At 72.2% G+C, this 27,860-nt stretch overlaps 1 protein-coding gene across 1 annotated transcript; it reads left to right on the top strand.

Moving 5' to 3' along the window:
• Positions 1–1,541: 1,541 nt before the first annotated feature.
• Positions 1,542–27,831, top strand: ANKMY1 (ankyrin repeat and MYND domain containing 1; the record flags this gene model as incomplete). Its single annotated transcript, XM_084228269.1, has 17 exons — positions 1,542–1,678; positions 4,023–4,212; positions 5,043–5,186; positions 10,340–10,812; positions 11,776–11,992; positions 12,270–12,434; positions 13,314–13,927; positions 14,679–14,844; positions 15,437–15,577; positions 15,921–16,061; positions 16,479–16,586; positions 17,083–17,214; positions 17,835–17,948; positions 18,134–18,299; positions 22,632–22,710; positions 23,136–23,302; positions 27,716–27,831. 17 exons carry the CDS (start codon positions 1,542–1,544, stop codon positions 27,829–27,831), a joined length of 3,270 nt encoding a protein of 1,089 aa, XP_084084395.1.
• Positions 27,832–27,860: the final 29 nt, after the last annotated feature.

The following is a 27,860-nucleotide window of genomic DNA, read 5'->3' as shown; positions in this document are numbered from 1 at the left end:
AGCGGGGACGGCCACACCCCGGAGACCGGGCCCCGCCAGCCGGCCGGGAGGTGGAGGCGCGGGGGCGTCTGAAGCGCGAGCCCCGCGTCCGCGCACAGCAGGTCGGGCAGGCGGGGCCGGGGGCGCCACACCGGACCCCAGGCCCTGCAGCCCCTGCAGCCCGCGGCGGGGCCGCCCCTTACAGACCATCGGGTCTGCGGGCGCCGCGAGGCTGTGGCTGCCGCGTTTCCTCGTCCCCGGCAGGCGGGAGCCTCTGGGCGCCTGCGGGGCAGGTGGGGGGCGCGGGCCCGGGCGGGCGGGGGCGGGATGGGCGCTGGAGGCAGGGCCGAGAGGGAGCCGGGCAGAAGGGCGGGAGCCCTGGGAGGCGGAGCTGGGGCGCGGGCAGCCCGGGCGCCCTGGCACCGCAGCCTCAGCTGCAGCCGGCGGGGTCCGTGGGCCGCCCGGCCCGGCCCCCCACGCGGGGGCGGCCTGGGGGAGAGCCCCCGCCCCTGCGCCTCCGCGGCCGGCAGCCCCGCAGCCCCGCAGCCCTTCTCCAGCCCTCCTCGGCCTGACCGCGGCTCCCCGCGGGCCCGGGCCCCTCCGCCTCCGGCGCCCCCCGGCCAGGAGCCCCGCTCGGGGCCTCCCGCGGGCGTTTCCTGACCCCCCACGGCGGCCGAGGGCGGCCCGCGCCGGTCGGCCCCTGCGCTGGCATCCGCGGCGTCCCCCGGCACCAGCGCGGCGGCCGAGCCGCGTCCTCCGCTGGGCACCGAGGCCGGTGGCCTAGGTGGGCCCGGCCCGGCCCGGCCCGCTGTGGGGGATCGCGCCGGGGCGCGGCGGGCGCGGGTCGGGTCTCGGCTGTGAGGTCGCAGGGGCGGGGCGGGGCGCGGGGATTGGCGGAGGCCGGGCGTGGCGTGGCGGGGCGCGGGGATTGGCGGAGGCCGGGCGGGGCGGGGCGCGGGGATTGGCGGAGGCCGGGCGGGGCGGGGCGGGCGGGTCTCCAGGGAAACCCGACGCTGGCTGCGCGCTGGCTGAGGCCACGAGCCCGGGTTCCGCGTTTGTGCTGCGAGGGCCGCGGCCTTGGGCCACCCGGACGGTCGGTGCGCGCTCTCCCGGCCTTTGGTCGCCAGTGAGCGGGTGAGGGAGGGGCCGGGCCCGGTGGCCGCAGGACCTGCTCGTGGCTCGAGGCTGGGCCGACCCGCTGTCCTCCTCGGAGAGGCCAGGCCGACTTGGAGCCCGGCGCGGGTGAATGTGTGGCTGGGTGGGGCGGTGGCCCCGGACCGGGCCTCTGCCACCCTTCCGCCCGCAGAGCCTGCTGGGGAAGGAGACCCTGCACCGGCAGGACATAGGACAACGGCCTCGGGCTCCCAGGGGAGGGAGCACAGGACACCCCTGGGTGCTGGGCGAGGTCTCCCCCAGGGGGTTTCCAGCAGGCCCCGCCTTGGCGGCCTGGGGCAAAGGGTCTCCTTTCTCTGAGGCCTGTGGGGTTGCGGTGGGGTCCCCAGGCACCTGCCAGAGCCCTGAGCCTGTGTGTTCCCAGCTTCACTTCCAGGTTTGGAGCAGACATGGAAGGAAGCCCATACCCCTTAGCCTCAGATTCCCCGGGAGCCCCACGGGCCTCCCGCCCGGTAGAGCAGCTACAAGGGGCTCCGAGGACCGAGGACTTGAGGATCCTGGGGAGCTCCACGCTCTTCTCCCAGAGGTGCGAACCGCCTCAGTTCCAGGACCAGATGTAGCTGGGCCCGCAGGGGGGCAGGTGTTAAGCTCCCCAGTGGGAACGGCCTGTGCCAGGGTGCCCACCCATCTCCCTCCACTCCCTCACCCCTCACCGCCTTGGGGATGCGTCCCAGGGAGCTGGCATGGCCTCCGTGCACAGCCGGCCGTGAGGCAGGAGCTCTCAGGCCTGTTCCGGATCAGCTGCTGCCTCGAGCTTCAGCACCACCCATAACCCCCTGTGTTGCCCATCATGGAGCAGCGTGCCCGTACGCTGGACGCTGCCCCCCAAGTGGTGGCATTAGGAGGGAGTTGGGTCTGGATGAGCCCCGGAAGGGGCTGTGTCCTTGCAATAGGGCAGAGAGGCCAGGGTGCTTCCTGTCCACCCAGTGAGGACAGCAGGGAAGCAGGCCCTGGCCGCCCGGTCTGCCGTGCGCCGAGCCCAGACCCCCTGCCCCGGGTCTGTGGGAAAGAAACAGCAGCTCTGCAGCCATCCGGGCTGCGGCTTTGATCTGTTCGCCCCGGACTGCAGCCCCATTTCAGCTGTGAGGAAGCTGGGTCTTGAGAAGTGCCGGCCCGGTGGCAAGCACACGGCTCTGCCTGGTCCTGCCCAGTGACCCTCGGTGGACCCCAGCCGGCCGCTTGCATTAATGACGTTCTTGCTTGCCTCCAGATTGTTTCCATCTAATTTCCTTTTTAGGAAAAAATGCAAACTTTCCTCATGTCCTCTGTAGATCGTTTCCTCGTTTTTAAAAGTTGAGTAAGCAGCGTCTGCTGTGCGGAGAGCAGCGAGAGAAGATGGCGCTCGCCAGGCCTATGGCCAAGCGTGCTTGCGGGCGTCCGTCCCCTGCGCCTTTCTCTGCACCGACACCCCTCCCCGTGCCCCCCTCCTCATGCCCCCCTCCCTGTGCCCCCCTCCCTGTGCCCCCCTCCCCGTGCCCCCCTCTCCGTGCTCCCCTCCCCGTGCTCCCCTCCCCATGCTTCCCTCTCCGTGCCCCCCTCTCCGTGCTCCCCTCCCCGTGCTCCCCTCCTGGTGCTCCCGATGTGGGCGACTGCCCCGAGTGCCCGAGGCTGCAGTGTGACGCCAGGTTTTGCAAGAAGGAAGCTTTGTTGCAAATGGGTTGGCAGGGCGCAGTGGGGCGGCTCCCTCTGCCCGGGTTGGGAGGGACGAGGTGATGTAGTTTGGGGACCAGCGTGGAGGACAAGCAGCCCCTTTCCCGGCCGAGGCGCGGAGGGCCGGCCTCGTGGTCGGTGTGGAGCCGCGCGTGACGCTTCCTCCTGGCGCGCGGGGTGTCTGCGGCAGCGCCTGCCCCGGGGCCTCCGTGCGGTGCGCTCGGGCTGCAGATGGAGTGCACGTGGGAGCCCCGGAGAGAACGTGGGGTACTTTCCCTGTTCCCTCTTCAGCCCTGAGAGCAGTTTAACCCTTGGGCGGGGTCCCCCGACGAGGCGGCCACGTGGGATAAGGCAACCCAGTGACCCCCTTCGCTGGCCACCTCTGAGACTTGGCCCCGCATAAGGTTGCAATGTCAGGTCCTGGGATTTAGGGGTTTCTGGAAGGAGGGGACACAGGTAACGGGGTGGAGCCCCGGCCGGAAGCCCCGGCCACATCGCTGCTGCGTGCGGGGCCTTCTCGGGCCTCTGCGGGTGCGCGGGGTGCGTGGAGGAGTGTGCTCAGCGGGGCCCTGATTTCGTGGGCAGGCGGAGGCGTGGCCCGGGGCTGGCCCTCGGGGGCCAGCTGGTGGAGGGCCCGAGCCTGGGGGCTGCGCCCCGTGCTGGGCGGCAGCAGAGACGCTGGCGCGCCGCGGAGCCGGCGGGAGGCAGGGCCGTGCGGCCCGCTCTTACGTGGCGGCTTGAACTTCTGGGCAGTAAGAGCAGGACAGACGCGCCCACCCGTGCCTGTGCCGGGCCCCGGCTGTGCCCCTCCGTCCTTCCGTCTTTCCGTCTGTCCGGCTCACTGGCGGCCCCTCCCCCGGCACGGCCCAGCCCGCCCCCGCGCAGGCCTGTCCTCCTCAGACCCTGCCTTTGTCCCTACATTGTGCTGCGTCTGCGTCCCCGGCGTGGGCAGCGCCAGGCTGGACAGGAGACCCGTGGGGGCGCCGCGCTGCTCTCGGGGACGGCCCCGGCACCCGGGCGGGCCCCCTCCTGTGAGCTGGGCAGGGCCGCTCGTCCCGTCACCCCCGCTGGTGGCGCAGCCCCGGGCACTGCCGGGCATCGAGCCTCGGTTTCCCTGTCTGGGCTCCGGGGAAGGCCACGGCTCCCGCCCGCGCCGTGCCGGGAGGGCGAGGAGATGGGCGGGGCTCCGGGCTCACGTGCTCTGCCTGGCCCTCTCCCAGGGACACCCCGGAGGCCCCGGAGGACGAAGAGGAGGAGCCCCAGAGTCCGCCTGGGGAGCAGGGCCTGAAGGACACCCCCGTCCCGCTGGCGCAGGGCATGCAGGAGTGGCCAGACGGCTGCGTGTACCGAGGCCAGTTCGGGCTGGGCATGAAGCTGGGGCATGGCGAGTTCTCCTGGCCCACGGGCGAGGTAACTGCCCGCCTCCCGGGGCCCTCGGGCCGGGGCACGCTCTCCTGGGCTCGCGGGCGGCGCCCCTGCCTGCCTGGCTGTCTGCAGGCTGCGGCTCGGGCCCGGCGCTGCCGAAGGGAGGCTCCTGTCCCGGGCGGGTGTCTGGGCCGCGCGTGGCTGCCATGAGCGGGGACCTCAGACCCCCATAGGCCGGGGACAGGGGCTACTAAGGAGCAGATGGAAGCGGGTTCCAGCGCCCAGCCGAGGCTCCCCCGAGACCCTGCCGCTCCTGGGCAGCCGTGGGGTGCAGGCACTGACCATGCGGTCACAGCCCACCCGGCGGGGGCAGTTCAGAGCAAGGGTGCCCCCGTGAGCCCGCCGAGGCATCCGGGCCAGGGGGCGGGGCCGCGGGGCCCCCAGGGCAGCTGGCTGGGGGGGGCGGGGCCTGTGCTGGCCCAGAGCAGCAAGGCAGGGGTGGGGCAGGGCCGTGGGCAGGAGCAGCTGTGCCCGCACATCCCCCTGGAGGTCAGCGGCGGCCCTGAATGGAAGGCGGGCAGCCCTTCAGGGTGGAGCGAGGTTGGGGTCCGCAGCCTGAGTGGGGCCCTCCTCGGCCAGGGCTCCTCAGCAGAGGCCGGTCCTGCCGCGCCCCACGGTGGGTACCTCCTTCCTGACTCAGGCTGTCTCCGAACTTGCAGGCCCCCCAGCCCCCTGAGCCTGGGCAGGAGGGAGCATGGCCATCAGGGGGCTGACCACCTGGCACCCGCCTGCGTGATTTAGGTGACCGAGTCCCCAAACTTGAAGGTCTCGGCGGCCCCACGGGTCCCCTGCCGACCGCCCCACTCTGTTGGCAGCGCTACCACGGGCAGTTCTACCGGGACCACCGCCACGGGCTGGGCACCTACGAGTGGCCGCAGGGCTCCAGCTTCACGGGCACCTTCTACCTCAGCTCCCGCGAGGGCTACGGCACCATGTTCCTGAAGGCTCGGCTCTTCCAGGTGAGACCCAGCTGCCCCGGTGAGGCCCGGCTCCCCAGGTGAGGCCCAGCTGCCCAGGGGCGGCCCCACGGCCTGCTGGCACCTCGCCTCTGCTAAGCGCTTGACTGGTAGCGCTGCGTCTCTCTGAGGACCTGGTGGAACCGGGACGGGCTCCCCGAGGAGACACAGGGAGGGACAAGCTTGGGGCTGTGGACCCTCCATGGACAGGTGCTGGAACATTTGCTTTTTGCTGATCTAAGCTGGATCCTTCCAGTGCTGGTGTTGGGGCTCCGCCTCCCCTGGGCTGCCCTCCTGGCTTTGCAGACACAGTTCTGGGGGTTTTACCCAACATAAATCAAGCTACAGAAGTCTGTCACCCCAAAATAGTGACCTGTGCCCCTTGGGACAAGCCTCCCCTCAGTCTGGCCATCTGGGCCGGGGGTGCCTAAGCCCTTGCAGGGATCTCACGGCCGTGGAGCGTGGGGTCTCCGACTCAGCTAGTTGCCCTGAGACCTGCCCCGCCATGCACACGTGGGGCAGTCCCTCCCCCAGCCGTGGCCTCCTGGTGTGCCCCCACGGCTTCCCCAGCCCCCAGGCCCCGAGCAGAGTTTGGGCTGTTCCCAGCAGTTGGAACCATGAATAAAGCTGCCGTGAATACAGGGTTTGTGAGTGTGTGTGTTCACACGCATGTGCGTGAGCAGGTTTTTGTCTCAGTGGGTGTGTGGCCTAGGGGTGGGGCAGTGGTCGGTGTGGACCAGTGCTCCTTCCTCCAGGCGGCCAGCCGGGCTGCTGGCCCTGGACCCGGCGCGCCCGTGGCACGGGAGGGCCCAGCTGCTGCACGGCCTGGACCGGGGGTCTGTCGGCTGCATCCTAGGGGCGGCTGCTCCACGCCGGGCGGCCTCCAGGCTTGGCGCACTCCCCGCGCACCATCATCATCGTGGGCGTTGGCGTCCTTCCTGGCTGGCCTGGGCTTTCTCCTTCCCTTTGCTCAGTCTCCCTGGGGCCATTGTGCTTGCGATCGCTTCCCCCAGAACCTTCCCCTGGCGTGGCGGGTCTTCCTCTGGTGGGGCCCATTTCAGTACCGGCTTCTTTATTCTTTTCTGCCGACACATCTGCTTCCGCTGGCTGGTTTTCAGCCTCTCCCCTCCCTGACTCGGACTGAAGCGCGCAGCTCCGGCGACGGCCCGCGCTCCTTGCTTCTCATTTGGTTCAAAATACATTCCAGTTTCCCTCGGACTTCAGTCACGCTCCTTCGGTGAGTAGCACTCGGTGCTCAGAGTGCACTGGGTTCCTGCAGCTCCGCGTGGTTTTGGTGCTTTGGAGCTCGAGGTTTGCCTTATGACGCTGACAGCGGCCGACTTTGACAATGTTCTGCGAGTTCATGGAAAGAACACGCCTGTTCGCAGCTGTCATGGGAGCGCTTCACGTGTGGCCCTGAGGGCACGTGTGCTGTGCCCCAGATCTTTTAGGGGCTCTGTGTACTCTCTGTTCCGCCCCTTCGGCCGGTGAGTAGGAGAGGTCCGAGAGCGCCTCCCGCTCTGTGGATTCTTTTACTTGTTACAACTGGGTCAGGTTTTGCTTTATGCATTTTGAGATCCTGTTATTCGGTGAGTGGAGGTTTAGATGTGTTCTATCTCCCTGTAGGTTCTGCCTTTTTTTAATTTTTTTTTAAAGATTTATTTATTTTATACAAGAACCGGGGCACAGGCCAGAAGCGCAGGAGGGTGAGGGGACTCAGCAGAGCCAGAGCGGGGAGCAGAGCAGGCAGACTGACGAAGTACGCTGCTGAGGGGAGCAGCGGGCGGCCGGAGAGGTCTGCGCGCCATGTGGGAATCTCCCTGGCTGGCCGGGATCGAACCTGCGCTGCAGAGGCTGCAGACAGCTTCACAGTGCTGCGCTCATCCCACTGCGCCACGGGGGAGGCCCGGTTCTGCCTTTTAATAGTGTGATTTACTTCTTGAAAAAACCAACCAAACAAAAACTCTTGTAATGCTTCATGCCCCAAAGTCCAATGTTTAGCCCTTCATCAGACTGTGTTGGCCATTTAGAGTTATTTTCCTGCCCTTGCCCCATAATCTAACTTTCGATCTTTTCCACCGTTTTGGATACTCTTCTTCCTTCGGAGAAGGTGTGTGTGGAGCAGGGGCGCGGACAGAGGCAAAAGGGCAACAAGGCAGGAGGCCGGATGGAAGGACGGGGTGGCCGCCCCCTGCCCGGGCTCTGAGACCAGAGCGGCCAAAATGTCCCAAGGGCCAAAAACCAAAACCAAGGGCCTAACAAAGGACAGTGTCCACTAGAGGACAGGTCAGTCTGCGGGTCTCACCCACATGCACAACTGCAGGAGGCCTCGGCTCTGGCAACACCCACGCGCACGGGTGCAGCTCACACACAGGGTGACAGCGCTCATGTGGCCACGCGGGGCCACCTCACCCTGACGCGTCAGTGATTGTCCCGCCGGTCACCAGGTGTCTGGGCACCACTGACCAGTGTGAGGGCCACCAGGAGCCTGGGCAGCACGGGCCGGTGTGAGGGCCACTGCTGGCCCCAGAGGCGGGTCAGAGACACCCTGTGTGACAGCGCCCGGGTCTCGGGCTCCTCCAGGCGGCGTCGGGCGGGACAGGCCGTCTGTGACCTAGTCCTCTGGCCCCTCCCTCCTGGGGGCGGCTGCTGGACGCTTTCCTTTCTCTGGGGGCCGCGAGGGTCCTCCCCGCCTCCCCCTCCTGTGGGCAGCGCCGCCGTCGCAGCCTCTTCTCCTCAGGCGCGGCTTCCCCTTTCCTCAGCGGGCCCGGCTTGTATCCCGGGGAGCCCTGCCCACAGCCTGAGCGGCCGCCGCTCCGTCCTGCAGCTGACTGGGCCGTTTAGCCCCGGTGAGCTCAGAGCTCGCGCCTGACGGGTCCATTGCCCGCTCCAGGCGGTGCCCTGTTACATGAGAGGGCCCTGAGGCGCCCGGCCCCCCACCCCCCACCCCCGCCAGCAGGGCTCCCTCCCTGGGCCCCACACAGCAGACCCCCCCGCACCCTCTCCGCAGTCGGCGGCGGGCCCGGCACCTGCGCGAGGCGGGCGGGGGCCCCCGTGGTGGAGGCACAGCCGCTGGGCCAGCCCAGTCGCCGCCCTGTCCGGGCCGCCCGCGTGTCTGCCGCGCCCGGCCGCCTGGGGGCAGCGGGGAGGGGCCGCCGGCCTCCGAGGACCCGGGAGGCGGGCAAGGGCCAAGGGCCGGCGCCTGGGGTGGCGTGGCCTGAAACCCCGGGAGGCCGAGCGGACGGGCTTGGAAGTCGCTCCGCGGACTCCGCTCGCCGTGACGCGGCCTCCCGAGCCCACCGAGGGCCGCCCGCGGTCCAGCCCCGCCCGCACCCGCCCGTGTGCCCGCCTGTGTGCCTGCCCGCACTCATCCTTGTGCCCGCTTGTGTGCCCACCTGCACCCACCCGTGTGCTCGCCCGTATGCCTGCCCGTGTGCCCACCCGTGTGCCCGCCTGTGTGCCTGCCCGCACTCACCCTTGTGCCCGCAGGTGTGCCCGCCCACACCCACCCATGTGCCTGCCCGTGCGCCTGCCCGTGTGCCCACCTGCACCCGCCCGTGTGCCCGCCTGTGTGCCTGCCCGCACTCACCCTTGTGCCCGCCCGTGTGCCCGCCTGTGTGCCTGCCCGCACTCACCCTTGTGCCCGCCCATGTGCCCGCCTGTGTGCCTGCCCGCACTCACCCTTGTGCCCACCCGTGTGCCCGCCCGTGTGCCCGCCCGCGCCCGCCAGCTGTTTGCTGGGCTCCACTCTGCGCTGGGTAGACGGGGCAGCTTGAACACGTCACTTGGCTTTCGGGGGCTCAGTCTGACGCTTTCTGCCCTTCCGTCACCTGCCAACCCCACCGCCTCCTTTGTCAGGCGCTGCCCCTTTCCGGAAGGTCCCACGCGGGGGCCGCACAGTGCAGGGATCGCACCTGCCTCGTGATGTCCGTGCCTTCCGCGCCAGCCGCGCCAGCCGCGCCCGCGCGCGCCCCCGGCTCTGCACGCTGCCCCAGCCGCTGTCCCCGAGAAGGGGTCAGCGCGCCCTCACCCGCAGGACGGGCTTCCCCTCGCTGACTCGCCCGCAGCTGCTGAGTGCCTGCAGGCCTGGGGTCACGAACACAGCTGTTCGGGACAGTTGAGCATTTTATTTGCTCTTGACTGAACCACATGCTAAGTGTAGGATACTTTTTTTAATTGAATAGTTTTATTTTTTTAAAGATTTATTTATGTATGCACACAAGAGCTGGGGTGCAGGCCAGAGCTGCCGGGGGTGAGAGGACTCCCCAGAGACCGAGTGGGGAGCAGACCAGGTAGATCCACTGGCACACACTGCTGAGGGGAGCAGCGGGGAGACAGGAGGGTCTGCTGTGCCCTGTGGGCTGCTCCCTGGCCAGGGATGGAACTCGCGCTGCAGAGGCTGCGTCTTAACCCCCTGCGCCACCAGGGAGCCCAGTGTGGGATAAATTTGATAAGCAACAGAACAGTGGTTTTTCAAAGTGGCAGTGCCGTTGTCCATGTCAACTGCCAACATGGACGTTCCAGTGGCTCCCCCCCTTTGTGGTGTCTTACTGTGTTTGGCTTTGCAATGCCATGCGCATGATCTTGAGCATCTTCTCACCTCCACTGCAGGGGACACGTGTCCGGGGAACTTCTCTGTGCTCCCTGTGCCAGCTCTTCTCCCGGGGTCTCCTTGTCACGGGGGGTGGCCCTGCTGGTTGCCATTCCTTGCCCAAGGCCCTCCTGGCTTATCCCTCTTCAGTCTTCCACCCGCAGGCGATTTGCTTGCCGTGTGCCATGGAATTGTCCGCAGAGGCCCGGAAATCGCTGCAGTCTGCTGGGCTCATGGGAGCAAGGATGAGCTCCCCCCACCCCTAGTTCACACCCGCCTCGACACCCGCTTCCACCCACTGCTGGCGCAGCCTGTTGGGGGTATTTGGGCTGGACGCTCAGTGTTCACGCTGTGGGGGGGCCTGGGGCTCAGCACACGTGAGGCCGCCCTGACACTGTGTGGGTCCCACCTTCTCCACGAGGCCAACCGGGGCGGCACACTCCCGCCAGCGCTCCCGGGCCCGGGCATGTCAGCCTCAGCACTCGTCAGAGCAGCGCGTTCCGTAGGACTGTAGTGTCTTGCTCCTGGGAGGAGCCGAGGCCGCTGACACCTCTTTGCCCGGCAGGGGCTGTACAAGGCGGACGAGCGCTTCGGGCCCGGTGTGGAGACCTACCCCGACGGCTGCCAGGACGTGGGGCTGTGGCTCCGGGACCACCTCATCCAGCTGTGCACCGAGGTCCCCGGGGCCTTCTCCATCCGCAACTACCCCGAGTTCCAGGACTTCCTCACCCAGCCCACAGCAAGAGTCAGCCTCGCCGACAAGGGGGAGCCGGGCTGGGGCCTGAGCGAGGAGCAGGACCCCCTCTTCTACGACTACAAGCGCTTCCTGCTGAGCGAGGACCTGACGCTGCCCCCCGAGCTGAGCCTCTACTCCACGGACAGCGGCCACCTGCCCATGACCAGCGCCCTCTGCCGCGACCTGGACTCCCGCATCTTCCTGAACGGCCTCCCGCCCTTCGTGGAGGATGCGGAGCCCTGGCTGGTCAGGAACGAGACGCCCCTGCTGCTCCGGATGCAGAGGCACGCCTACAGGTTCAGGTAGCTGTCGCGGGCGCCGGCCGCCTCGGGGGCCATGGCCGCTGCAGATTTGTGCGGACAAGGGCCTCGGTGTGCCTGACCCAATGGGGGCGCGGAAGGCCCCTGGTGTGGAGGGCTGCGGGGCCCCTCATGTTCTCACAAGGAGCTTGTGAAGTGCTGGGGCTGCTGCCTGCTCTGGGGCAGGAGGGCTGGAGGTCGGGCCCGGAGCTGGGGTGCTGCCCAGGCCACGGAGCCCTCGGTGGGCAGCGGAGCCCTGGGCCGAGGGGCTGTTTCCGGCCTGTGCAGGCTGCGTGGGGCCCCACAAAGAGGAGCCTGGGGTGCCCTGGGGCACGGACGCGGGCTGGGCCAGAGGCCACCGGGCGGCAGGCGTGGCCGTTGCCGGGGCTGGCTGAGCCTCTGCTGGGGCAGGAGGGGTGGAGAGGCCCCGCTGGAAGGGGCGAGCGCCCGAGGGGAGCTTCTGCTCCTGCATGCAGCCGGCATTTTCAGACCATCATGGTCTCTTTCCTGGACACCCCTGGTTTCCCCAGACACCCCGAAACTTTTAAGAAAGTGTTTTGTGAGCACAAGTGGCTATTTCTATGTCCACCCCCCACCTCTACTCACCAACTGCCCATCCTCCAGGCACCAGCTGAGCCGTGTCCCAAGGCTGGTGCAGAAGCTCCCTGAAACCCAGGGGGGTGTCCGCAGGGGCTTTGAGGCGGGACGGCCTGGGCAGAGCCCGGCAGAGCAGGCGGAGTGCGCGGGTGGGGAGGGAGGGGCAGGGGCCCTCGCAGCCTCTCCTGCCCAGGCTGGGCATTTACCCTGAGGCGCTGCCTCCCTTCCCTCCCCGCCAGCAGGGCAGCCCCAGGGCCCAGGCGGACAGCCGGGACAGAAGGCCCCCAGTGTGGGGCAAGGGAGCAGGGCAGGGGCGAGGCAGGTGCGGTGCCAGGGCGGGGCAGGCCGCTGAAGCCCGCTGCATTGTAGGAACAAGCGGGCCCACAGCAGCTGGAGGATGGACGCCATCCTGGCGGGCGACCGCAGCTCCTTCGGGCCCAGTGGACCCAAGGAGTGTCTTTCCAAGGAGCTGATCCTGAAGGCCCAGGAGGGGGACTACCGCTGGGTGCACAGGGCGCTGAGGGAGAGCCTGGTCAGCCCCGATGTGGCAGACGCCAGGGGCTACACCGTGCTGGCTGCGGCCGCGGTGAGCTCCCCACCGGGGTGCTCCTGTGGGCTCCGTCTGCCAGGATCTGAGTGATGGCACCCTTGTGGGGCGCCCCTCTGTCTGTGATGCCCCCAGGTGTGGAAAGGAGGGGTGGGCGCCACGGTCCCCGCAACACTGCCTCACATCCCTGACACTGACCCTTTGCAAGCCTGAAAGGCTTGTGTCCCCACCCCGAGCTTGCGTGGTGCAGGGCTGCTGGGTGCTGGGGCCGCCGGGCACCTCCCGGCCAGCAGGGGCTGAGGGTGCCCGCCCCCAGGTTCACTCCCAGAGGGCCATCGTCAGCCTGCTGCTGGACAGCGGGGCGGACGTGAACAAGCGCTCGGACGAGGGCCTCACGCCCCTCAGCATGTGCATCCTCCTGTACTACCCGGCCCAGGCCTTCAGGCCCAACATCGCTGAGCGGACGCTGCCCTCGGTCCAGGTCAGCCCTGCCCCCGCGCGCCCAGGGACCCGGCCCCCCAGGCCACGGGCACAGCAGCGTGGGCCGAGACCCCTCCTGCGGGCGGGGGCAGAGGCGCGCGGGCGTGTGCGGGGCCCGGTCTCCGCTCCGTCCGGTCTGTCCACTCTCCTCCAGAGAGGCCTTTCTTAAGCCCCTGCCCCCTGCAGGCGCGGTTGCTCCTGAGCGTGAGAGGCCTCTGGGTAGGCGCGAGGCCCTGCTGCCGCCGCCCCTGCGCTGCCTGGGCCTGGGGCCACGTGGGGCCCGGAGCTCTGGCCGGGGCCGGTGGGGCAGCAGGAGGTGGGGCGGCCCAGAGCGCCGGCTGGTCCTGAGCCGGCCCCGGCTGTGCAGCCCGCGGGCTAGTCCCTGTGGCCCGGGTGAGCCCAAACAGGGCAGGGGAGGGCCCCCACCCCGCAGGGGACTACTGGAAACGGGACCCGTGAAGCCTTTGCAGGCTGCGCTCACCGCTCTGGTGCCCGGCGTCACTTTCTGAAAGGAACTTGGTTGCCCAGGCTAAGGGGGGGCCGCACCCCGCCGCCCTGCCCTGAGTCTCCCCGCAGCCCTGTCCTCTCCCAACCCTCTGCCCGGGCAGGGAGGAATCAGGTGGACGCGAGCCCGTCCGCCTCCCTCCATCCCGGCCCGGCCTCAGGTCAGTCACATCACGGCCGCTTCTCCGGGGTGGACTCTGGGGTGGACCTCGAGGGCCACCCCGCGCGCGCCTGGCCCCACCCTGCCTGCAGCCCCGAGGCTGGACGTGAGCACAGCGCCCGCAGGGCCCCACGCCCTCCGAGCCCCAGGCGCAGGCCTTCTGGCCTTTACCCGCCCCCTCGCGTCCGTGACGCCCTGGCCATGGCTGCTGGGCAGGTCCCCGGCCTGGGGCCTGCGGGGGCCGCGCTCCTCTCCGTGGGTCTCCGGGAAGGTGGCCCTGTGGACGCGCGGCCATCGGCCCAGCGCTGGGCCTGGCTCACGGCCGACGTGTGGCGGTCACTCTCGTTTCTCCTGCCTTCTGATACCCTCCCGGCACCTTCTCAGGATGGCCCCAAACTCCCGGCGGCTCCCAGCCGATCCTCCGTGGCCCCCCAGGGGGTCCTGGGCTCCGCGCACGAGGACCTGGTGTCCGGCCCAAGCGGCCTGGAGCTGTGGCTGCTGCCCGTGCCACTGGAGGACGAGGGCCTGTCCCAGGAATCCAGCGACGTGAGGAGCAGCCCCCCCAGGCGGGCCTCCCTGTCGCCCAAGGGCAGCGTGGCTGCGGACGTGGAGCTGGGGCCGGAGGGCGCGCCGCACAGCCTGGACGAGCTGGCCGCGGGCAGCCACGAGAGCGACTTCCAGTCCGACATGACCCTGCAGGACTTCTCCATCCGGCTCTCCCGGGACCTGCTGGAGAGGGGCGCCCAGGCCCTCAGCCTGCTGCCCGCTCCCCTCGGGGAAGCCGAGGCCTACAAGGGGGCCACCAGGAGGATGGCGCTGTCCCTGATGGAGTAGGTCCGGGGGCACGGGGGAGGGGAGCGCCGGGGCCATCCTGTGTCCGAGAGCCGCACACCCTCGGCCAGCGGGCAGGGCGCTTCCCAAGACCCCCAGCCGCCGCGCAGCGGGCTCAGGAGGGTCTCCCTGCGCGTGGTGCAGGTGCTCAGACCCACCGCCACGCGCTGCCTGGCGCCCCTGCACACTGGCATCCCCCACCGGCTCCCTCACCCGCGCCCCCGGCCAGGCAGAGGGCGGCCTGGGGCCTCCGGTGCCCCACGCCCCTCACTGCAGCCCAGAGGCCCTCCCACAGCCGGGCGCGCCCTCTGGCTGGCCTCCGTCCCCAGCCCGACCTTCGCCTGGCCGCAGGGCTGCTCCAGGCCAGAGCCCGGCTGCCCACTGGACGGGGCCTCCGTGGGCTTCCTCTGTGGGGCGCGCCCTGCAGGCGCCTTCCCAAGCAGGCTCGCTCTAAGGGCAGCCCTGACATCGTGGCCAGCGGCCCAGAGGGCTCCCTGAGGGCAGTCCTGGCGTCAGGGCCTGCGGCGGGTCCACCTGAGTGGCCTCCGCGTGGGCGCGCCCCTACTTCACAGGGGCCCCGTGGGGCCTGGGGCCTGGCACCGGCAGCTGCGAGCACAGGCTGGCTGGGGGCGTCTGGAGCTGGCGGGGGCGGTGCGGGCACTGCGGGGGGGCGGGGGGGGGTGCGGCAGGGGTGCGGCAGGCGCAGCTTGCGTGGCAGGCGGCCTGACCAGCCGGGTGCTGCAGGCGCAGGAGCCGCTGGCTGACCATCACGCTGCTGCTGCAGCGCGGCGCCGACCCCAACCTGAGCCGCGTGCCCATGCATGTCCTGTTCCTGGCGGTGAAGGCCGCGGACGTGGACGGGGTGCGGCTGTTGCTGGAGAGCGGGGCCAGGACGGACATCGCCTTCCCGGCCGAGGTGGGCCTGAGCGGACAGGCTGCGCCCTTGCCTGCGGCACCCACGGGGGTGCCCGGGCGTTGGGGTCCTGGGGTGTGGCTGACCGGGCCCCACGGGCCGCTGGCCTGCACTCCCTCCTTGGGTCAGCTGAAGGAGTGAGGAAAGCAGGGGCAGGCCCAACCCACGCAGCCTCACAGCGGGTCTGTGGTCCCGGGTGGACCCCGCGCGCCAGCCGCCCTGCCCTGCCCTGCACAGTCCTCTCTGCCGAGCCTGCCGTCGCCCGAGGGCAGCGGGTGGGCCTGTCCTCCCCACCCGCCCGCCCGGTGGAGCCGTCAGCGCACGGGCTGTGTCCCGGCCCCAGGGCAGGCCGGCGGCTGTGGGCTCCCAGCCTTCTCCGTGGCCTGGGCCCTTCGGTGGGGCACCAGCCTCACGCGGGCGCGGCCAGGGCCGGCCGGGTCGCAGGGGTGCCGCGGGGCGGGCGGCGTTCAGAGGGGTGGCCCAGCGGGTCCGGGCCGGGTGCGGGCTTGGCTCTGGGGCTGCCGGGGGAGGGGGTGGCGGCCGGGGCTCAGGGCGGGGCGGGCGCCCGCCTCACCCGCGTCCGGCTCCCCCGCAGCTGCGCGCGCTGACGCCGCTGCACATCGCGGCCGCGCTGCCCGGGCCGGAGGGCGTCCGCATCACGGAGCTGCTGCTGCACGCCGTGACCGACGTGGACGCGCGCGCGGCCGACCGGGACGAGGCGTACAAGCCGGGCAAGGTCCGGCGGGCGGGCGCGGGCACCGGGCTGTCCGCGGCGCTCGGCCCAGGCCCCCCCCGCGGGGCGAGCGCCGCCGGGCCCGGGGCTCCCGCGAGTGAGAGCCCAGGGGCGCCTGGACCCCTCGCGGGCAGGCGGCCAGCCCGGGTGGAGGCCGAGCGTCCGGGCGCTGCTGGACGCCCAGGGGGGCGAGGCGCACGCTCACTTCTGCGCGCGTGGGCCTGCGTGTGCGCGCGCGAGCCCGTGTCGTGGGCCTGCGTGCGCGCGCGTGCAGGCCTGGGGGCTCCACGGTGGGGGTCTGGGCGCGCGCGGGGCGGGGACGCGCCCTGACCCCCGCCCCACGCAGCTGGACTCGCTGCCCTCGAGCCTGAAGCTCAGCAGCGAGACGGGCCCGCCCAGCTGCTACCACGGCCCGCCCCGGTCAGCCGCGGACGAGGGGGGCCGGACGGCGCTGCACGTGGCCTGCGAGCGGGAGGACAGCGCCACGGTGAGGGGCCGGGCGCCCGCGGCCCCTGCGCCCGCCCCTGCCCACGCGGAGCCCCTGGGGCCCCGGCAGCCGCTGCCCGGATGCCTGAGGACAGCAGGGGGTGGGGCGTCCCCCAGGGGCGGCCTGGGGGCCGTGGGGGGCCCAGGGTCCAGACCCGCGGTCCAGCCCGCGCCCCTGCTGCAGTGTCCTGGAAGTGACCAGTGCTGCTCCAACAAGTGGGGGCGCCGCCCCGCCCCGCTCCTCCCCGCCCCCCCTGCCCTCCCCCGGCAGCCGGCTGCGTCCTGCACCCCACTCCACCCCACGCCTGGGCAGCGCCGGGGCTGGGGCCGGCAGGGGACAGCCGCCCGCGCCGCGCCCGCCCCCACCCGCCGTGGCTCCCCCACGCGCCGGGCCCGGCTCACACGGTCTCGCCCGCAGTGTGCCCGGGACGTGGTGCAGCTGCTGCTCTCCCACAGAGCGAACCCCAACACGCTGTGGAGCGGCCACTCCCCGCTCTCGCTGTCCATCGCCAGCGGGAACGACCTGGTGAGCGCGCGCCGGCCTTGGCACCAGGCCCGGCGGGCGGGGGCGCGGAGGGGCAGCCCGGGCACTGCCCTGGAGAGAGGGCGCAGGAGGAAGGCCGGGAGGGCACAGCCGGCTCTCCCGCCATGGTCCACGCAGCTGCCCCCACCCGCTGTCCCCAGCGGCCATTTGCCCTGCCCGCCCTCCCGCCCTCCCAGAGCAGGTCCCTGGAGTGCCCGCCAGGTGCCGGGCAGGCAGCGTTCCAGGCGCTAGAGCAGCCCCGCGGGCCGCTCCCCAGGGGGGGACGGGCGGCCGGAGCCGGGGCTCAAGGGGGAAGCAGGGGCCAGCGTGGTCTCCAGGTGAGGGGTGGCCCCTCCAGCTGGGCGATGCGGGCTGGGGCTCTGGAAGCTTCCGCCTGGCCTCCGCCCGCACCCCTGCACTGAGCCCTGGTGTCACCCTTGCTCAGCTCAGCGCCTGCGTGGGGTGTCCCGGGGCCGCGCTGACCGCCGCCTGCGTGCAGGTCGTGAAGGAGCTGCTGGCCCAGGGCGCTGACCCCAACCTGCTCCTGACCAGAGGCCTGGGCTCCGCCCTGTGTGTGGCCTGCGACATCAACTTTGAGCACCAGCGCAGCCTGGACAGCAAGCTGGCCCTGGTGCGGGGGCGCTGGGGGTCCTGGGTTGGCCCCACGGGTGTCCTGGTGAGGGGCAGGGACCAGGCCTCTCCCGGGAGAGGGTGGGGAGCTTCTCCTGTCGGGGGTTGGGGCCTATTTCCTGGTGGAGTTGGGGGGCAGTCCTCTGGGGGGCCGGGTGCTGTAGCTGGGGTGACCCAGGCCTGAAGCTGGCTTCAGCTGCTGGGAGTGTCCGTGACAGCTCTGGCCGCTGCAGAGGGGCCAGCCAGCTCAGCGTTCTGTCCCTGAGCCCCTGCCTCCCGTGCTTGGGGCCTGCAGTCACCCCCACATGCTTGTCACCCCCCACCCCGAGCCATCGCTGGGTCCTCTCCGCGGGCAGCTCCGTCTCGGGCAGGCCCCGCCCCCTCCCACAATCCCTCTCGGACTGTGGTGCCCCCAGCTGCCCACAGGGGAGGGGGCAGGGGTCCCTCCTGCTCGGTCCTGGACCCGCCACACTGCCCGGAGGCCCCTGGTGAGCTGCCGTATGCCACCTGGCTTCCCACGTGCCCATCCCTGGGGCAGGGAGCCTCCGCAGCCCCCCAAGGCCTCTCTCCCGGGGCAGGGACCTCTGGGGTCCTGGCGAGCTCCTGCGACTGTCCCAGCAGATCGACCGGCTCCTCAGCTATGGCGCAGACATCCTGCAGCCCGTGACGCTCACGCAGGGGGACAGGGCGGCCGTGGGCACCGCCGTGGACTATGGCTACTTCAGGTTCTTCCAGGTGCGGCCCCCGGGCCCTGCGCAGCTGCCAGCCTTGGCGGGCCCAGCGTCCTCTGCATGGAGAGGCCGGGTGCCAGCACCCTGCACACCCCACCTGCTTGTCGGGGCCAGCAGGTCACCCCACCTCCCCATGGGCAGGGCCGGGGCGGGGCCGAGGTCCGTGGGGTGACCGGCGCTGTGTGGCAGGACCGGAAGATCGCCCACTGCGCCTTCCACACGCTCCTGCCCGCCGAGCGGGAGACCTTCCTGGCCCGGAAGAGGCTACTGGAGTACATGGGCGTCCAGCTGCGCCACGCTGTCCAGGCCAAGGAGAGCCAGTGGGACCCCAAAGCGCTGTACCTGAGCAAGAGAGGTGGGCGAGGCCGGGGGGCGTGGGGGTCAGGAAGCCGGGCCGTGGCCAGCGCTGGCGGCCCTCTGCCTGCCCCGAGCAGCTGGCGGCCTCTGGCGGTGCTGTCTGGGGCTGCCCTCTGGGCGGGGCCTCTGGCTCTCGGCCTTGCCCTCCCAGGAGGCCTCGCGGAGAGGAGCGGTCCTGGGCCGGCGGGCACACCGTGACGAGGACTCTGAGGGCCAGGCTGGGCCCTGGGCGGCTCCTGCGCCGTGTGCCCAGTGCCCCAGGAGGCCCGGGTCGAGTTGGCGCCTCCCGCCGCCGGCCCCGCTGCCATGGGGGGGCGACACCTGAGCAGGGCCTGGTGCCAGCCACGCGCTGGGCCCGGCAGCGGCGGCCTCTGGGAGGCGGGCTCCAGGCCTGGCCCGGCCCTGACTGCGCTGACGCCCCCCGGGGGGGGGGGGGCCGGGGTCAGGCCGGCTGCTCCGCATGCGGCCGGTGGGCGAGGTTGACTCCAGGGCTGGGGTGTCCTCTCCGGGGGACTGGGGGCCCCGCGGCCATTTCTGTGACAAGGCACATGCGGGTGGGGACCGCCTCTGCCCGGAGCTGGCGCGGCCCGGTCTGGGGGCGGTTTCCACGGTGAGTGCTGGCCGGCGTGTCCGCCTGCTCGGGCCAGCTCCCAGCCGGGCGACCCCCCAGCCGTATCCCCCGTGACCGCGCCTCCCCCTCGCTGACCGAGGGCGGCGTGTGGCTGCGGCCTCTCCAGGCCCTGTCGCCAGAGGTGTCCCTTCCTCTGGGCGGGTCCGGAGTTTCACGGGGTCAGTCTCGGCCGGGGGCCGTGGCAGCTTCGCCCGGGGCCCACCAGCCGTCGATGGGGCCAGGTCCACACACGGCGCCCCGCGGGCCCCGAGCGGCAGGGCGGCGAGCCCAGGGGGGCCCGGGTCCTTGGGGGGAAGTCTCCGAGCGGGCGGGCCTCGGTCACCGCTGGGAAGACGGCGCCGCGGCGGGACACCGGGAGCCCCGAGCCCCAGCTCCCGCTCGCGCCGGGCTGCGGGGTGGCCCAGAGGTCAGACGCGGGGACCAGGGGCCCCGGGACCAGCATCGCGGGTGACTGTGGAAAGGACGGGCGGGCGGGTGGCTGCGGTCAGCGCGGACCCAGCCTCTTCCACGCCGGCGGCGGCAGGAGCCGCGGGAGCCGCGGAGGCGCGTGGCCAACTGCTCCCAGCGCGAGCGCCGGGCACCGGCTGCCACCGGGCGTGCACGGGCAGGCAGGGGCCCCCAGGGCTGCGCGCTCAGGTGGGCTTGAGGCGCGGGGAGAGCGCTGCAGCCGGGAGGCGGCAACGTGTCTCGAGGAGCCGGAAGAAATGCTGGACTCGGAGGGCCCGCGAAAGGCCTGCGGTTGCCCAGCGCCCTGGGAGAGGGGCGGGCGGTGCCGGGCCTCGGACCTACTCCGGAGAGGGAGCTGGAGACCAGACTGGCTGGCACGGACGCACCCTCTGCGGGGCAGACCTGGGCCGGGGGAATGGCCGCACGCGTGGCCCCGGCGCGGAGAAGCGGCTGCGACCCCGCAACAGGGAAGGCCGGTCCTGAGCAGCAGCGCCGGGAGGCGCCAGTCACAGGCGCACAGAAAAGGGCCCCTCACGAGCCCACACGCAAAATGAACCCCGGACGGATCAGAGACGCAAGTGGAAGCCCCGCAGCAGCCAAACCCCGAGAAGCGAGCCCCGGCCTCGTGTCCCTGATGCGGCCAGGAAGGTTTGGGGGCGTCCTGCTAGGGCAGGGAGTCCAGGGCAAAACGGGCGGGACCCTCCGCGCGCTGGCAGAAAACACGGGATAGCCAGAGACGCCCGACGGACGCGGGCAGGCGCTCCCCCAACACGTGACAGCCCTGCCAGCGCCCGGGTGCGGGGCGGCCTCGCCGACGCTGTGGGGGAGCGCCACGGTCACGTGAGCAGGCCGGGGGCTGCGAGGCGCTGCCCACCCGTGGCCCCGCCCCGCACGAGGACCCCCACGGCATGGCGGGGGGCGGGGGAGGGCTGGCCTCCGCCTGCCTCAGATACCTGCGATGGGGGGCTCCAGACACCCCAACAGCACGCTCTCCAGGCTCACCCTGGGAACTGCCGCAGGAAAGGGCGGGACGCAGCCACTTTCAACAGCCGGAGCGAGCGTGAGAGGATGACGTGCCGCAGAAGTGAGCACTGGCGTCCACGCAGCCCACAGTCGGAGGACTTGGACACTGAGAACAGGGTTGGGGGCCCCGTGGATAGCCCGAGGGCTCCAGGCCTGTGGGTCAGGGCTGTGAGCAGCGGGGCCAGCAGCCGGACAGAACGGACATCACGGAAGTCAGCAAACCGCCGGGCCGAGGAGACGCCTGGCGGCCCGGCCGACTCACCAGCCGGGAGACCGGGGGCAGATCCAGACCTGGAACCAGGAGCCGTCCAGCCCCGGTGGCCGCACTGGCCAGTCGTGCCGATTGTTTAAAGCAGAACTCACAGCGACACTTGAGCAGATCTGCCGAACCGGAAGGGAGGGAGGCGCTTCCCGGCTTACTTTGTGACGGGGCGTCCTGTGACGGCGAAGCCAAGACCCCCCCTGTGCCGGACACCCCCTGTGCCGGACACCCCCCATCAGGATGCCCGGCAGACCCTGCTCAGCGGCGGCAGGGGTCCCCGGCTGGGGCCCAGCGGGGCTCGCCCCGGAGTTGCGAGGGCAGCCGGCATCCCGGAGTCAGGGGACGCGCCCCATCGCCAACGAGAAGGAGGTTGCACAGTCGCTTCAACAGATGCAGGAAGCACATTTAATGAAGCCCAACACCCTCTCAAGAGGCAACACAGGACAGGCGAGGCCCGGAGGGAGCCTCCCCGACTAAGAGGGGGCTCCCGGCCCCACAGCCAGCGCCGCCTTCAGAGGCCAGAGACCGTGCTTTCTCCCCGCCGCCAGGAAGACAAGGCTGGCTTCTCTCCTCGGGTCTGTTCAGTAGCGCCCTGGAGTTGTTGGCCAGCGAGGTCGTGCAAGAAAGAGAAACAGGTTTCACGTGGGAAAGAGAAAGGTTGGGTTATCTGTCAGCTGATCCCACTGCTGCGGCTGGCAGCCCTGGACACCCGCCTTTAAAACAAACCAAAACGAATATCGAGCTAGTGACGAAACCTGTCCACACCGGAACAGGGGGCGGGCGCCGCCGCTGCCGCGAGGCGACGGAAAACCTGGCCAGGCCGAGCCTCAGCCTCCCTCCTGCTGGGACAGCAGCCGCGGGAATGAGGCGCCTCTGGGAGCGCTGGCCGGGCGGCAGGAGACACCGGGGCCTTGGCGAACGCCCACCCCCCCAGCTCCTGTCGCCCCCCGGCTCCTGTCCTCGCGCAGCTCGAGAAGCCAGTTCTGAGGTCCATAGGGAAACGCAGCGGCGCGGCCTCTCGAGAGGGGACAGTCTCCAGGGCCTGACACTCCCCGGGCCTGCACTTGGGGCAGAAGGACAGCGAGGGGGGCCTGGCGGGAGGCGTGGCAGAGCGCGCCCCGACATGACCGCGTGCGGGCGTCTCCCAGCGGGCGGTGCTGGCCGCTGCCCCCCCCCCCCGGGCCGCACGGTGGCGGGAGGACCCGCGCAGGCTTCAGCCGCCCAAGTCCCAGCAGAGCCCCGGCGGGGCCGGCCCTGACCACCCCGCGGCAACCAGCAGAGAACACGCGCCGAACAAGCACGTCGCGCTTCCGGGGCTTCCGTGGAGAACATGAACGCGCGGCCGCGGGACGGCGGGGCCTCTGAGGGCCGCGGCCTACGGAGCGTGTGGAGAGGGAGTCTGAACACGGGCCGCCCAGTGTAGAGACGGCGTCGGCCCTCAGGCGACAGCCCCACACCAGCCGGGGCCGCCATGGGCTGGGCCTTGGGGGCTGTGGGGCGGCCCCCGGACAGCCGGCGCCACCCCGCATTTCTTCTCGAGGGCCGTGAGGGCTCGTGGCCGTGCAAAACTCGTGCCCGGATGTCCCCCCGGCACCGAGGCGGCGCACCTGGACGCGGGGGAGGGAGGAGGAGGGGTCCCCTTCCTCTGCTCCTGGAGCCAGCAGGGGTTTCTTTGTGGGGTGTCGCACCCTAAAGGGGGTGAGGAGTGGAGGGGTAGCCTTTCTGGGGTGACTGGCTGCTGTCGGGGCCCGCGGTGCGGAGGCGGGGAGGCGCGGGGAGGGTGCAGGGAGCCTGCAGAAGCCCCGTCCTCAGGCCCCAAACCCCCCTCCCGCTGTCCCAGGCCTGCGCGGCTGTGGGGGCACCTGCCCTGCGGTGCTGGGGTGCTTGCTCCGCGGGTGAGCAAAGCCGGCTGAGCACCCCCGCCACTCGAGGGGGCCCAGGCGCTAACGGGGTTTCTCTGGGCGCAGCGGAGCTCCTCCCGCACCACAGGCTGAAGCGGAGGAGCACCTGCGTGGGCAAGGCGGCCGACTCGGAGGAGCAGCAGCAGTAGGTGGCGTCACCCTGGGGTCCTGCTCTGGCCCGGCGGGTGGGTGTCGGGCGGGGCCGCCGGGCGCAGTCACAGGGGCCCGGGCTGCTCCCCTGGCTGGGCTGGGGGTCCCCGCTCCCAGGGGGGCGCCCAGTGGGCGCGCTGTCCGGCCTCCGCCCCCACCCCGGGTTCCAGAGCCGTCTCTGCCTGCGGCGCCTTCTCCCTGCGGGAAGGGTGGCGCGTCCATCCAGCGCTTGTCCCCTGACACCCGGGCGGCTGGGCCGGCCTGCGCCTCGTGCTGGGGGCACCCCCAACCCTGCTGGGCAGCACCCTGGGGGCCTCCTAACCCAGGGCTGGAGCTGGGGGCGGGACTGGGGAGACGGGGAGCGACCCGCGGGGAGCGGAGGGCTGGCTCCCAGTGCCAGGTGCTGCCCTCGGCCTGCAGGACCCTCCTCCCCTTCTTCAAGTTCTGCTACCAGTGCGGCCGCTCGGTGGGGGTGCACCTGGCGCCCTGCCTGCGCTGCTACGGGATCCTCACCTGCAGCAAGCACTGCAAGAGCAGGGCCTGGGCCGACTTCCACAAGCGGGACTGCGGGGACCTGCTGGCCCTCAGTGAGTCGGGGCGGGGTGGGGACAGAGGGGGCTGGGGAGGCGTGGCGGGTGCAGCCGCGGCCAGACCCCTCATGTCCAAGCCTCTTTCCAGAGTGGTCTCTGGGCCTGGGGTGGGGTGGGAGCGGGACGTGGGGACGCCATGGGGGGCAGGGTGGACTCTGCCTGCCCTGGCTCGTGGGCCTCGGGGCTGCTTCCGGAAGGCCCCTCCGCTGCTGCGGGCTGGCCCGAGGTGTGGGGAGCGGCAGAGCTGCCCTGGGCCCCAGCATGTCCTGTTTGAGCCCACCTGCCCTCGGTGGGGGGTGCTGGCAACTAGACCCTCCTCGGGGCCACTGGGATCCGGCCGCCCCTCCCCTGCCTGGCCAGGCGGGTCTCAGCACTGGTCACAGCGGCGCCCAGCTGAGCGCCCAGTGCGGGGACCGGCGGCCCTGGCCGGGCTCGCCTCAGAGCGCTGGGCCCCGGGGCCGCGGCCGCAGGGACACCGACGCGGCGCCCCGGTCCTCACTCGCCCCTCCCGCCAGTTCCTCACTCAGGGAGCCAGTGCCGGGACAGCTGGAGCTCCAGGGCGGAGGAGCACCCGTGAGGAGCCCGAGGCCGCTCTGCCACCTGCTGCCCCTCCCGGCCGTGTGGGCGCGGCTGCCCGTCCTCGCCCCGCGGGGTGGGGGGAGCGGCCCGCGCCCTCCCGACCTTGCAATAAAGCGGCCACACGGAGCGTGCGCCCCGCCTGGCCCGGCGGTGGGGGCTGGAGGGGGCCGCGGGGGGCGGGTGCCCGGGCCGCAGGGACCCTGCAGGCCGGGCCGGGCCGGCCGCCCGCTCGCCCAGCGTCTGCCTGCGCGGGGGCGCGGGGGCGCGGGGGCGCGGGGGCGCGGGGGCGCGGGGGCGCGGGGGCGCGGGGGCGCGGGGGCGCGGGGGCGCGGGGGCGCGCGATGGCGGCGCGCCGGGGGCCGCGGGGGGCGGGGGGGGCTCGGAGGGTCAGGGCCGTGGGCGGGCGACTGCGGCGGGCGGGAGAACAGGGCGCGGCCAGTCCGCGGGGAGGGCGGGGGGCGCCCGGGGGCGGGGGACGCCGACGCCGCCCCGCCCCGCCCGGCTGCCCCGCAGGGCCCGGGCGCCCGAGACGAGCCCGAGCCCGTGTCCCGCTCGAGTGGCCGTCGCGGCCCGCTCCGAGGAGCAGCGCGGGCGCCGGGGGCGGGGGGGCGTCGCGCGCCCCCTCTCCTGCGCTCCGCCCGGGGCCCCCCCGGCGTCCGGAGCCCATGCCCGTGGCGGGAGCCTGCGCGCCCCGTGCGCGCCCGCAGCCCCCCGCGCCCCCCGCGCCCCCCGCGCCCCCAGCACTGCCGGCCCCGAGGGTGCGTGCGCGCGGCCCGCTCGCCTCTTCGGGCAGCGCTGGTCCCGGGCTCACCCCGCCGGCGGCCCTGCGCCCGGGGCTCTGCGGGGGACGCGGCCTTCGCCTCCCGCCCGCGGGCGCCGGGTGCCAGCGGGGTGTGACGTGCCAGATGCGGGGCGATGCGGGGCGGCGCGGGGGCGCGGACACCCACGTCTCCAGGTGCCCGCCGTGGGGAGACGGTGTCCGGCCCCCGAGGTGCCCTTGCCGCTCGGCCGTCCACGGGGTCACAGCGGCGGCCCCGGCCCCTCCCCCAGCCCGCGAAGCTCGGGTCCCCGACCCCGCGGCCAGGCGGGCGCGGCTCCGGGTCCAGGCCGGGTCCGCGGGGCGGGCCGTGGGCGGGGCCTGTGGCGCGCGGGGCGGGGCCTGAGGGCTGCGGGGGCGGGGCCTGTGGCGCGCGGGGCGGGGCCTGAGGGCTGCGGGGGCGGGGCCGGGGCGGGGCCTGGCGAGGGCGCAGAGGTCAGTGTGGAAAGGCTCGCGTCCGGCGGGCGGCGGGCGGCCGCGGGCTCCAGGACCGGCCTGCGGAGCCCGGGCAGGCGGGGCCGGAGGGGCCGCCGGAGCCGGGAGGGGGGCAGGAGGCGGCCTCGGCCCAGCAGCCGGAGGAGCCCCCCAGGGCTGCGGGAGGACCTCAGCGGGCGCCCTGGGGCGGTGCCTGGTGTCTCTGGGCTTCAGCGCCCAGGGGCGGGAGCAGGCTCCCTGGGGAGCAGGGGGCGCCTGGGGAGACGCAGGTGGAGTGGGGGCTGGGAACGCAGGGGTGCCTGGCGGTCCCTGAGCGCGGGGCCCCTGCGCGGGCGCTGCCCCGCCTGGCCGCGGAGGCCGAGTGTGTGCCCACAGACATGTGGCGGGGGTGTCCGTCGGAGTGTGGGTGCACGTGGGGGGTGTCGGAGGGTGACCACGAGGTGGGGGAGGCCGGTGGCTGCCGGGGGTGTTTGCAGAGGGTGGTCTGAGGCAGCCCACCGCCCCTCCCCCGGCTACTGGGAGTGTACCCCAGCTGCCTGACTCCGATCGCCCGTGACCCCTGTCAGTCACCCACCTGGGCGGTCGGGGTCCTCTCTGGCTGGGAAAGAGGCGCCCCTCCACCTGCCCAGTCCAGCAGGCCTGTACACCAGGGACGACTGAGGTGGGCACCGGGGTGGGGGGGCCAGAGAGGCGCCTCAGAGTGGGCGGTGTGGCTGCGGGCCTGGGTGGGGGGAGCAGCACACTGGGGGCCAGCTGGGGGCCAGAGGCAGGAAGGCCCAGCTGTGTCTCGGGGGGTGGGGGGGGAAGTCCAGCAGGCGGCAGGAGGGGAAGGGCCAGAGGGTCCCGGCCCCACTGAGATCCGCGGAGCAATGGTGGAGGCGGCCCTGGGGCCGAGGAGGTCTTCGGGGCGGCCCAGTCCTCGGGGCGGCTGGGGCAGCAGCAGGCCCGGAGGCCACGGCCACTGCCTGGGTGCCCGTGTGAGGGCTGGGGGATGGCAGCTGCCCCAAGGGGTGCGGGTGAAGCCAGGGGCTGGGAGGCGAGGTGCAGGGAGCGGGTCGGGCCTCGGGCGGGCTGGGCAGGGTCGAGCCAGCAGGGAGCCTGGGTGGGGAGGCCACGGGCAGCCGGAGGGGCCTCGGGCAGGCCCTGGGTTGCTGTGGTGCTTGGCCCGGAATCCCGGCAGTGATAAAGAGCCTGGAATTTGAGGGTGTCCGAGTTCCGTAAGCTCTCTGGAGAGACGGGGTGTGGGCCACACAGAGAAAGCAGTGGGGGTGAAACGGTGGGCTGGCTGCAAACCGCCAGCTGAAACAGGGTTCAGGCAGCCCAAAGCCAAGGACAGTAGAGGGCCCTGTACAACGGGCTGGCCCAAGGACAGGGCCACAGAGGACAGGCCACTGCTGGGGCCTCCCCCGCACAACTGCAGGAGGCCTCGGGTCCAGGAAGCACCGGGATTTACCTTAGGAACAGGGAGACAGAGCTCACGGAGGCCACAGGTGGGGGCTGCAAGCACAAGCAGTGCCGGTCACCGGTCGGCAGAGCTGGGCAGCACTGGCCAGCGGGGATGGTCACTGCTGGTCCCCCAGAGGTGTGACACCGGGCCTGGGGCTTGTCTGCCCAGCCCCTGTGGGCCTGCTGCAGGTCCCCACCCCGGCTGACCTCGGGCCTACAGCCCCAGGGGTATTCCGTGTCTGGCCCCCTCGGCTTCCTCCTTGCTGACACTGGAGCTCAGTCCCCCCAGTCCCCCCCACCCCCATGGCCTTGGGATGCTGGGGCTCAGGCACCTCCCCGTGCCTGCGGCGGGTGCGTGTCCCCTCCGTCCATACGCCTGTGCTGTCTCCTGGGCGCTGTCCTCCCGTCCCGCTGCTGCCCCTGTGTCCTGGGCGGGAGGAGAGGTGGGATTGTGGCCGGCCCGGGGGGCTGCTGTCCCCCCTTCCTGGCCCGGCACTCGGGTAGGGCCCTGCCTGGCGGCCAGGATGACCCCCTCCACTCCACAAGCGAGGCGCTCGGGTGGAGCCCCCCAGCTGACTGGGGCCCCAGGGTGGGGGCTGCTCTCCACCGGAGCCCACACTTTGGGCTGCAAGTGCCGTGTCTAGACAGGGCGGCGCTCCAGGTGGAGGGTGCAGTGGCCCCACAGGGAGCAGTGTACCCCGCCTCATGTCTGTGCACATGTGCAGAGTTGGGGTGCCTGCCTGTGAGCGTAGGCGTGTGCACACCTGTGCAGACCGGGAGCATCTGCACTTGTGCCCATGCACCTCCGCTGGCAGGGCGAGCATGCAAGCGCGCACGCGACGGTGGGCACCGCAGACACCACGCTAGCCCGCCAGGCTGCCCGTGGAGACTCCTGGGGCGAGGGGTTCATGCCCTGGGCGTGTCGGCTGGGTCTGTGGCCTCCCCGACTCCCGCGAGAAATGTTGGGGTCGAGCGGGGCTGTGCCAGGTGGCTGGGCTCGGAGTCGGGGGCCCAGATGTGGGCATGGCTGGCGGGCGCTGCTGCCAGCAGGAGGCCAAGGCCAGGGAAGCGTCCCTGCTCCTGCTCACATGCTGCGCAGGACGCACGCCTGACCGCCTCCCCCCCCCAACCAGGGCGCCTGGTGGAGAACGGGAAGCCCCCGAAGCCCGCGGTCAGGAGCCCGCGGCAGGAGCCCCGGCAGCCAGCTGGCCACAGGAAGACCGTGTTCTCCTCCTACAGCCACGGGTGAGGGACCGCAGCTGGGCCTGCGCCCAGAGG

Source organism: Talpa europaea (genome assembly GCF_964194135.1).
Source record: "Talpa europaea genome assembly, chromosome: 1".
Taxonomy (NCBI): Eukaryota; Metazoa; Chordata; class Mammalia; order Eulipotyphla; family Talpidae; genus Talpa; species Talpa europaea.
This window is presented reverse-complemented; position numbering and strand designations above follow the sequence as displayed.